Raw genomic sequence first — 11219 nt, 5'->3', positions numbered from 1 at the left:
TGCAACTTGTTTTCCCAGATATTCTGGGCTCAATGACCAGATCATGAATAAGAAGAAAGAAAAGTATCTCAAGTTGGTTAGTTGGTTAGGCAGGCAGACATGTAAAAGACACAACACGTCGCCTGTTCATTCCCGTGGGTGCTACCCCAGCTAGTTTTACGCCATCCAAAAATAAACGTAGGTTAGACAGGTTATCCAATCCAGAGAATGGTTTCTTCATTCCGCAAAAACAGAAAACAAATGTATCAAAGAATGCACAATGTAGTGAAACAAATCAACATTACGAAGATTTCTAATTAAGAAATGAAACCAAATCCGAGGTTGGGTGTTACAAGTTTCTTACCTATTGCACGATTCCTCTGCAACCGATTTTATTCGCTGATACTTCTTGCAGAATTCGTCTGCAACAAATCTTTTTTTCTGATATTTTTGGTACTTGCTATGGAAGGGAACGATGGCCAACCAGTAGTAATGCCATGCTTCTGGTCCTGAACAGCACAGGCCGGTGGAACAAAATAGACCAATTGCTGCAACCAACATATCATCTAGCCAAACCGTCATGTCATAGTTGATATTGATCGCTGAATATGGTAAGAATTTTACAAATTTCAGAGAAAGTGATGTTCATAACAATACCGCGACATTGGTAACACAAACGTAAACTGGAGGGATTATTCAACAGGGCCTATAATTTCTAATTTCTGCAGTAACTCTTCTTCAGCTTTAGTAAGCAATAAAGTTAAAGCAGCAACTCTCGTTCGGAGCAATAGCATGAAATACTCTTCTTATTCATTCGTAAAAAAAAAGTCAAGTATTCCTTAGCTACGTCCCTTTTAGATCATGCCACTCTAACCCGCAACACTGTTTGTGTGGAATAGAGAACAGATGTCCAAAGTGTTCATTCCAAAAACACGGTGCACTTCCGTGGCCCCTATGCACATGGGTGCAGAACCACTAGACCTACTCCAAGTTTGACTCATCTAAACTTGACTTGAGAGCTGTTCGTTTATTAAACGGGTCAAGTTTGGGTAAAAAACTAAAGCTAAGTACATTTTGATTTGAGTAAATTGGTCAAAAACTTTTATTACATTTTTTGACAATACTAACACAAACAAATTTTTTTGGGTGTATTAGGTGCTTCTTTGCTTATATGAAATAAGGTCCTCACTTCAAAATCTCCTTGTTGTCCTATTTTAAAAATAAAAAAGATTTCTTTAATCCTTGACACGGCAAAACATAAGCTTGGCCGATAAAAATGTCTTCAATAAGTAAGTTCTAAATCGGATCAAAGTTGGCATCTCACAGCCTGAGCCAACCCACATGGCCTGACTTAATATAGAGTGAGCTTTCAAACTTTATAAACCGTCATCTTCATCTTTATCTTGGTGTTAATCTTAGGGTTTTTGAAGGTAAAGATTATATTCATATGGTTAGTTTCTGCGGCAGGAGCTATATACAGCCTTCATTGTTTCTCTATTTTTACGTTAACTTCTTCAAATATTTGCTCTGTTATATAACGGGTGCTTTTTAGAATATAAAAGTATGTAAATAAGTAGCTCTCTTGAAAAACTTTTTTGGCTCTACTACTATGAACAATATTTGAGAAAATAAGGTTTTAAAGTAATCATGTATGAACAATATTTGAGAAAATAAGAGTTTAAAATTTAAAGTAATCATGTTCTACCACCATTCCGCTTTGCCATCTTGCACGGGTTGACGCTCATGTCACTCAAACCAACAACCGGCTGCACATCAGCACCGGTCCAAAAATAATTGCCAAACAGGTTTCTTTTAAATAAACATTTTAAAAAGAAACTATATGTTATCTAAGTTGTTTTACTTTTTTTTCATATTTCTAAATCAATTTAATTTTTTTGCACTATACACGTCCGGCTTGGTAGAGTAAAACCAGCCGGAGACCTGTAAAATCACCAGCCATTACAAAAGATGGTGTCCAATGAAAGGGGTTGGCCTTTTCAAGGCAATCTGCCACCGCAGGCGTGAAGGAAGAAGACCCAAAAGTGTTCTAAACTTAGGGTGCGGGACCCAGATGGTCGCCATTAACGCCATGAACTTTCCTTGGCCTGACCTGCAAGCTTTCTCTCTCTACGTGCCCCATTCTCCCTGTACTTTACTTGCATGCTGCTTGACACGCCACTCTGCAACCATTATATATACCCTTCAACATGGTCCCCTTTCCTCTCGACTCTTTCAGCGGCAGCGCCGTTGTTATCAGAGGCTCCCTGGGAGTTGCCCCTCTCTTTACCAATCAATCTGCAGCACCACCATGTTGGCCGTCCCTTACCCCAGCCTCTGCCTCTTGGCCTCAATGGCCTCTTTGTCGCTCATAGCTATGGTGGCAGGTGGCAGGAGGATAAGCGGCGCCACCACCACCACCGCCACTGCCACTCCTCTGAAGATGCCGTGGGAGAAAGGAGAGCAAGACGACCCGGATGATGCCGTGGGCACTAGGTGGGCCGTTCTGGTTGCAGGGTCTAATGGCTACTATAACTATCGGCACCAGGTGGGCTCGGCCAAGTCCTCTCTTTCTTACTTGTTTTCCTCTGAGTGAGTTTGTTTAATGGCTCCATTCCAGGCTGAGCCTGGACTCTGTGCGAGGAGAGTTCTTGGTTTAGTGTTCTTTTTGTACTTGTGCAGGCCGATGTCTGCCATGCCTACCAGTTGCTCAGAAGGGGAGGGCTCAAGGAGGAGAACATAGTGGTGTTCATGTATGATGATATTGCCTACAGTACAGAGAACCCGAGAAGGGGCGTCATCATAAACCATCCCGAGGGCAGAGATGTGTACGCTGGTGTCCCCAAGGTGAGCCCTCACAGTACACCTGTTTGTCCCGATCGAGTTGTTCGGTACGCGTGTTCAGCTGAACCCAGTCAGTCTGGTCGTTCATTTAGCAATTAATGGCATCCTTTTTCGTGCTTGGTCTTAGTCCAGCATGTTGGTGGTCGTCGTTTTCGAATTCATAGCTTGCTTGATCTGTTGAAACTTGGAATCGAGTGCTGATGGGTCGTTTCTATGCTTGGTTCTGTGTTTGTGCGTAGGACTACACTGGGGTACACGTGAACACGAAGAATCTTTATGCAGTGCTTTTGGGCAATAAAACAGCACTAGATGGTGGGAGTGGCAAAGTTCTTAAAAGCAAGCACAATGACCATATCTTCATATACTACTCGGATCATGGTGGCCCTGGTGTGCTGGGTATGCCAATCTTCTTCTTCTTGAAGTTAATCGGTACAAGTATTTGGACGAATTGATTGCATAGTGAGAAACAGGGAGAGAATCTATCTCCCCAATATTCGAGAAATAGGTGAATTAATCTGAAGAAGAATTCGAAAGATATACTTAAGAATGATTTTTTGGCGGAATGCTTGTTTAGTTTGTTCTGTTACCTATCCAAGTTGCGAGATCAGATTTTTTTAAAAAATTATGAGTATTTTTAAATCTAATGCGCTTAAAGTATCTGTAAAGTGTTTATAAATGGTTGTCTACATCAAGTTCTTGACTGGAGCAGTTTCTTGCTTTCTAAGAAAGTTTTTGGCAACTCTACAAAGTGTTCTCAAAGCTACAGAAAGCAGCTCAGTGTTGCCAGAAAAACTGGATGCTCAACTTTGGTGACGTAAGGATGTCGTTCTTTTTAACTGTCTGTTTTCTATGTAATTTAGACGGTTAAGTAGAAAAAAAAAAGAATTAAGTGCGTCTTTTTTTTTTCGGCAAAATCTCCATACAAAAATGTATACAAAATTTTCATCTGCAGAGAGAATTGGGAGCTGAACCTGCGTGTTACCTTTGCAGGGATGCCCAACATGCCTTTCCTTTATGCAAATGATTTCGTGAACGTGTTGAAGAAGATGTACCACTTGAGGCGGTACAAGGAGATGGTGATATACGTTGAGGCTTGTGAGAGTGGGAGCATCTTCCAAGGACTACTGCCTAAAGACATGAACATGTATGTCACCACAGCGTCGAACGCAGAGGAGAGCAGCTTTGGCACCTACTGCCCCGGCATGTCGCCTTCCCCTCCCCAAGAGTACATCACCTGCTTGGGAGATCTCTACAGCGTTGCGTGGATGGAAGATAGGTTCGCTTCTTCCTCCTGTACCTTCCCCTTCCTTGTTGCCTTAATCTTCTCTTCTTCCTCTTCTCTAATGGTTCTATTTTACGTATTTTTTGCAGTGAAACTCACAACTTAAAGAAGGAGACTCTCAAAAAGCAATATTTGAAGGTACAACCAAATCAAACAGTACTTTTTTCTCATTATTCTCTCGTCTGCCCGGCAGAGCCAGAGATGGAGGCCCTCACTACTGATTTTGTTGGTCGAACAGGTGAAGAATAGAACATCAGACCGCAGCACCTACAATCTTGGGTCTCATGTGATGCAGTATGGAAACAAGAGCATGAGGGTGGAGAGATTGTATCTGTACCAAGGCTATGACCCTGCAAATGCCAATGCCACAGACAATGCCCTGCCGCAGCAGCAACACCTTGCTCCCATGGAAGTTGTCAACCAGAGAGATGCTGATCTCGTTTTCTTATGGCAGAAGGTCCGTTATCGCTTTCTCTGTCTCTCTCTGTCTGTCTCTTTTTCTCTTTCTCTTATGGTGGTTCAATGGAGCAGTACATGCGTGCCAAGGAAGGGACGTTGGAGAAGGAAGCAGTACAGAAGCAAATCGCAGAGGTGATGGCACACCGAGTGCGGGTAGACAGGAGTGTGGAAGTGATCAGCCATCTTCTATTTGGCAAGGACGTGGCTCCTAAGCTCGTCAACGTCATTAGATCACCTGAACAACCGATAGTCGATGACTGGGATTGTCTGAAATCTATGGTAATTCAACTTCTGTTCTTGTCATACATTCTTGTAAAAATTTCCATTCATCTTCTTGTGCTTCTACTAAAATTTGGTATCCCTCTGTTTTCTCTAGTCTTCCAAACTCGTCATTTGAACTTAAATTGTCAAACCAAAGCTGCTTTTCATTTCAACTAAATGACATTATCATCCACAAGGAAAAAGGGATAGATGAGTTAATGCTTGTCGCCAATACATAACCATAGCAAGTATCCAACTGGCTAGGCCCGAGTTGAACCAAATGGAGCTCAAACCGAAGCGAGCCAGCCGGGCTCCAGCCGGGCCCTAGCTGGGCAGTTTGGGTTCGAGCCGAGTTCGAGTTGATCTAGTCCGGGTTGCAGTTCAAAATATCTAATTATTGTTTTGGTTAGAATAGATTTGATCTTTGCAGTTATGTTTGTAGGTTGAAGCTTATGAAGAGGAGTGTGGCTCCTTGGGCCAGTATGGCATGAAGCACATGAGGGTGTTCGCCAACGTGTGCAACCAAGGAGTGCCCATGGGAGTAATAAGAGCAGCGTGCGTGGAGGCCTGCACCACCCTCTGAATAGTACTTAGAAAATAAAAGACCTTTCTTAAAAGGGTGTTTATACATAAAGGGCAATCATGTATAGAGCATACATAAAGGCCTCCTCCATCTTCTATTACGGACTATTCTTGTAAGCAAATGACCTTAATTGTGTCATATAGATGACGTGTATGTGCGTATGCCCTATGTCTGCATAGGCTTTGTGGGATTTGAGTTCCAGTGGTTTATATATATATAGGCAAAGTTTGTCAATTTTATGTTAGCCAGGTGCCCAGGTCGATCGAGCTGGTGCTAGAGACAGCTTATGTCGTCAAGTTTCATTTTCGTGGATGCGGCCTCTGTTTGATTCCCATGGATGCGATATCGATCGATGTGGCCTTTTTGTGTGTTTGATTTCCATGGACGCAAACACACTTTGGTTTCTCTGTGCATGGCACAAGGGCGTGTGGATGCGACCACTTTGGCTTAGCTGTGCCTTGCAGGGAGGATGGCACAAGGGAGGATTGTACACAATTTTGGACTCTTAAAAAGAGGCATTGGGAAACAATAACATCGTGAAGTACTACGTGACAGCATTCCAATAATCTTCTTCAATCTTCGTTCTAATCTTTAGATATGATAGATTTATGGAAGAGTGACTTTAAATATGATAGATTCATGGAATAGTAACAATTATTTCTTTAACTTAGTAACTGAACAGTACTGCAACAGCGTGAATGATTTCTTTAACTTAAACTAAAAAATAAGGCTTTTTTTCTTTTTTGAAGTAGTGGGCGTTCCTTCCAGTCCGTGGGGATGGGACACACCCCTTGCTCATATGAACATTTTAGTGCTGGTGTTTGCCAAGAGTAATATTACATTGTTCTTGTGTCTAATAAATCTGTATTAAGATTCATGGAACAGTGCGAAGACAATAACAATGTGTTCTTATTATCAAATAATTCCTAAAAAATCAGATTTAATGCTGCGTTCCAAAGAAGTGATGATGCTTGCTAAGGGGTATTAGAAACTGTTTCACGATACAATTTTGGAGTAGATTTATGTAACACTTGTTTATTGTTTATATGTTAAATAAATTTACTTGAGTACTGCGGCACCTTAATAGCGGCTTCTCGCGTAAAATTTATTTATTTATTTTTTAATAGATGCAATAGGAGGCATTAGCATATAAAATTTGACAAGTTGATGGAATTTAAAATGGTACTGACGTGGTTTAGGTTTGCTTTTGCAACTTGGGACTTTTTGAGTTTCGCCTTAACCAGTTAGTTTTTGGCATCCAATTGCTGGTTCAAGTCATGTGGTTCAGAACTTCGGGTGAGCAAGGGGTATGAAACCCATCGCCCGAAAAAGGCCCGAAGGCCCCCCCATTCTCCCTGTCTCCGGGGTCCTGAGCGGCGTCGGTGTCAGCGATAGCAACGGTGCACCCTTCAGCTTGGGTGTCGCGCCCTACCGCCTTAAGACACATGAACATAGCGCCCACGGGAATCGAACTTGAGACCTGCCTTAATACAAATACAGGCCCCTAACTCGACCAGCTACGCTATGCCCCTTGAGGCGTGGTTCAAAACTTAGTCATCTTAGCATGAGCTGGTTCTTCAATTCAACATCTCAGTACTCTCGACCTCACCTCATTTATTTTAAAAGCACACGTTCAAAATCTAGGGGTGGAGCCAAGGGATGGCAGCAGGGGCCACGGCTCCCTTTAGATTTTTAAAAGTAGTTTGTTCAAATTTTAAAAAAATGAAAAAGTTTAAAATGTCTATTACTCTTAAAAAAAATTCAAAAATACCTCCACCCTTCTTTGGTGCATACTTGCAACTCAATCTACTAATGCTTAGCCTGGTTCTTCTCTTTAACTAAAGAAAAAGTTCACAATTAGAATTCTAAGTTTCCTTGGAAAACAAGTCAGAGCTCATACAAAGTAGAAAAGGTTTGTTCATGAACTACTTTCAATGTTGTCTAAAATTTCTAACCAAAAAAAGGATTCAAAAAAAAAAAAAAAAAAAACAACCGCCTGTCAAACGCCCCCTTAAGATTCAAATGTCCCACTCCTCTCTGTAAAAAAGAAAAGGAAAAAAAAAAATCTAAAACCCAATATAGAGAGTGACATGTTCCCAGCATCCCATCTTGAATAATAAAATCTGGATTTGGGCATGAATAATAAAATTTGGATCTGAAGATTGTTTTTTTTTCTCTACAAACATTTGGAACGAGTGGAACTCTTTTAGTACCCCAACAAAAAGATAAAAGAGTCTGAGTCGGACTGCTTTACTTTGGAGCAGAGGAATAAACGTTTCCGCTTTCTAGCCTGCAAAAACAAAAGAAAATATGTGAAGACCGACATCTTTGCTCAAGAGAAAAAGCAAAAGAAAACCCAACCACTGGCTTTTGCAGACAGCACTTACAAAGAAGAAGAATAGGAAGAAGACGAAGCAAGATAGGTGGCAAATTACCTAATGATCTTACTAAGACAGCCATGGCAACCACCAGAAGCGTTACTCCTGCTACCACTCCTATGATTATAGCAACTGTTCTTCCAATTTCATCTTCCTGTGGAGGATCTGCAGCACCATCCATGAGGACATAATCAAATTTGTAGTTGAGGGACACTAATATAAGAAATCTTAAACTTAAGGGACAAATGCATGTAATGAACTAAGTTGTGTAGGAATTAAGATACAAATGAATGAGATTATGCGGTTTTATGTGGGCAACTGCCCACACAAACCCTGGCCTAGCTCCAATTGCCCACACCTAGCTCCGCCACTGCTTCGAACCACCTTACCATAATCAAAGGTGTTTGCGGACCACAAGCTTGCAAGATTATGCGGCTCGATTACGCAACCGCTAGCAGGATATTCTCATCCACAACTCAGTGCAGTAGAGGTCACTGATCGCATTTTTTTCATGGCATGGCAGCATCACTCCACTAGAGAATCATATTCTCCTGCAATGGTTCATGCTCTCCTATCAGCAATTTGATAGAAGATGTGATTCTATGCCAACTTCCCTTGTTTCACATATAATAGTAACTAATTCATTGAATTTAGTTGGGAGATTTTGAATCTAATCTGACCAAGGCTATGCTATTTGGGAAAGGGATTCTAATGGGGAGCAATGCCACCGAGTTCAAACATCTAAGCAGCTTTCATAACACGGTGGGCCATGCCTACCACTTTATCACGCAGGCCCCAAACTTTTTTGACTGGACTTCCTAATCATGCTGGTGTATATATATATATATATATATATATATATTGAGAGAGAGAGAGAGTGTTTGAATAAATGATAATTCTGGTTACCTAGAATCACTTAGTCATTTAAGTAGGTTGTTCATGCAAAGCAAATAGATGATTGAGAAAAAAATAAAAAGAAACAATTTCGTATATATATATATATATATATATATATATATATATATTAAAAGATCTTTGATCTTTTTTATTTTTTATTGCCAAAAAAAAGGTGCTTCCATCTTGTCCACGTCAAACAATGAAGCAATACATAAAGAAGATAAAAGGTAGCACGAGTTAATCGTCCCTTTCTTATAATAAAATTGGTAGAATGCACCCATGACGTCCAATATATGTGCAACTCACTGTTCTTAAAGCATAAGTAAGCCGAATTGAACAGTTTTTTTTTTTTTAATAAAGTTATGTTAACAAATTTAAAGTACTGGAAATTGCCCCTTCTAGCGATTTTCCTATGAAATAATCAATGCCCAAGAAACACTCTCACAAAAGAGTGTTTGATGGAATCAGCCGGGTCTATGTGGAGTAGGCAAAAATTTTCAACCAGGAAGTTTTAGATCAAAGATGATGCTGCAAGTCTGAATCTTTACCTGGAGAATTGTTCGGGTAGTATCCGGCTGCCCAGTACCGTGCATAGCACTTAGCCAGGTACACATCTCCGGCCATGGCCGGTCCGCAGACGGTCTTAAGCCGTTCGACGGCGGTAGCCAAACACGGCGTGCAGTCGCTCGAACTCAAGTCTCCGAGGCACTGCCCGTAGCCCTGGACCGAACTGGCCGAGCTCACCTTGAACCCTTTCCCGGACTGCAGGTCCCCAAGGACATCATCCCTCCTAGTGAAGAACTGAGCATCATTGGTACTGCTCTTGCTACACTTGCTGTACACCATAGACGTATCAAGCTTGCCCAAGAAGTCGAAGTTCTGGTACCTAACAAAGCAGCCATCAAGTTGCAGGCCGCCCCCATAAGCATTGGCACAGACCAAGGTGAGCTGGGCTATGGCGTTCCGGACACAGTTGGAGCAGTCGTCTAGGCTCAGGTCGCCGCGGCACTGGTAGAGCCCGTAGATCGGCGCGGCCGAGTCGGGGATGGAGAAGTTGTTGTAGGAGTAAGCAGAGGCAGAGTTGATGAAGGATGTGAGCATGGAGTTGAGGTTGTTGTTGAAGGGGGAGGCAGGGTCGTACCTGTCCTGAGAGCACCCTGCATAGATGAAGGCCTCAGACTTTGCCTCTAGTGATGTGATCAAACACTGGACACAGAGAACCATCAGAGGAATGCTTCCCCACAGCCATGGCTTCTCTGAACCCATCTCCTCCTCTCTCTTTCTTTCTCTGTCTCTCTCTCTTGGACCTGAATTGTTCTTCTACTTCTTTTGGCTTGTCTAGAGACTGGTGGGATCCTATTTTATAAAAGCAAAAGCAAAAGGGTGCCTTGAGGTTGGCCATCTTCTACCATGTTAAGTAAAGTGTGTGTGGTGCAATTGGTTCGGACTCGGGTTGGACCCGCACTTTATCGGATTTGTTTTAGTTTTGGGCTTGGATCTGAACTTTGAACATGATCCATTTGAAACATCAGATCTCGAGTGCAGATTTGCTATGATCGGATCTGATTGACAACATGGATCTAGATTTGAGTGTGAAATTGGATAACCGGATCCATGGAACACCATGCATGAACTCTCGTCTTGCATGCCATGAAAAACTCAAATAGACAACAAAAAACTTTAATTGGTATTTTAGTAAGTGATATATATTTTTATACTAAGCTTCAGAAGATGTGTTTACTTTATAAAATCTGCCTGCTGATGTCTTGATTCTAAAAGAAACTGCGAATTTTTTTTCGCATTCTTGTGTTGAATCCACATCTTTGTTTTTTTTAATGACAAAGTAGGATAAGGAATACTATACTAAATAGTGCTAAAAAGGAACCCACTTCGGGGTATTCATTTATGTTTTTCAATTTGAAACGAACTTTCTGGATATTCAACCAGATCCTGGTTTCGTTTTCTAAATCTAAATCTTGACATCTACCAAACATGGCTTTGTTGTTAATGGAAAGAGAGAAAAGGAGCAATAGAGAAGGAACTTTTTGGTGCACCAAAAGATCACTGGAATTCCAATGCGTTATTAAAGATTTCAAGAATTATGGGTCCAGTTTGGCATCCAAATGTTGGTGTTGCAATGATTTATAATAGAGATTAATAGTCTACCAACCCCAGTTTAAGCTATTAATTCCTACACATATAAGTTTATTTGGATTTAGCGGTGAACAACGAGTTGAGCTCGAATAGCTCAACTCGTTAAAGTTTGGCTCGTGAACGAGTTGGAGCCGAGTCATTTGCTTAATGAGTCGAGCTCGAATTCATGAGTCGACTCGTTTAAATAATCGTGTTGAGTTTGAGCTCAACACGTAACAGCCGAGTCGAGCTCGAGCCTTAGTCGAGTTTGTCGAGCTTTAATCAAGTCGATATATTCAAACGAGTTTACGAGTTTGTCAAGCCTTAATCGATTTGAGTTGAAGCTCAAGAGGTATAGGTGAATATCAATTCTATTAAAACGAGTTTGTGGAGCTTAATCGAGTCA

At 41.4% G+C, this 11219-nt stretch overlaps 2 protein-coding genes across 2 annotated transcripts; one reads left to right on the top strand and one right to left on the bottom strand.

The window, feature by feature from the left end:
• Positions 1-2036: 2036 nt before the first annotated feature.
• On the top strand, positions 2037-5619 carry LOC116265920 (vacuolar-processing enzyme beta-isozyme). Its single transcript, XM_031646919.2, has 8 exons — positions 2037-2524; positions 2659-2823; positions 3060-3216; positions 3811-4096; positions 4192-4240; positions 4341-4559; positions 4634-4840; positions 5265-5619. Exons 1-8 carry the CDS (start codon positions 2051-2053, stop codon positions 5403-5405), a joined length of 1698 nt encoding a protein of 565 aa, XP_031502779.2. The 5' UTR covers positions 2037-2050; the 3' UTR covers positions 5406-5619.
• Positions 5620-7402: 1783 nt separating this feature from the next.
• LOC116266044 (plasmodesmata-located protein 8-like) lies at positions 7403-10014 on the bottom strand. The gene is made up of 3 exons (XM_031647113.2): positions 9229-10014; positions 7841-7948; positions 7403-7695 (listed from the first exon to the last, which is right to left on the bottom strand). Exons 1-3 carry the CDS (start codon positions 9944-9946, stop codon positions 7691-7693), a joined length of 831 nt encoding a protein of 276 aa, XP_031502973.1. The 5' UTR covers positions 9947-10014; the 3' UTR covers positions 7403-7690.
• Between the last annotated feature and the right edge of the window lie 1205 nt (positions 10015-11219).

The sequence above is a fragment of the Nymphaea colorata genome, chromosome 12, assembly GCF_008831285.2.
Source record: "Nymphaea colorata isolate Beijing-Zhang1983 chromosome 12, ASM883128v2, whole genome shotgun sequence".
Classification (NCBI taxonomy): domain Eukaryota; kingdom Viridiplantae; phylum Streptophyta; class Magnoliopsida; order Nymphaeales; family Nymphaeaceae; genus Nymphaea; species Nymphaea colorata.
This window is presented reverse-complemented; position numbering and strand designations above follow the sequence as displayed.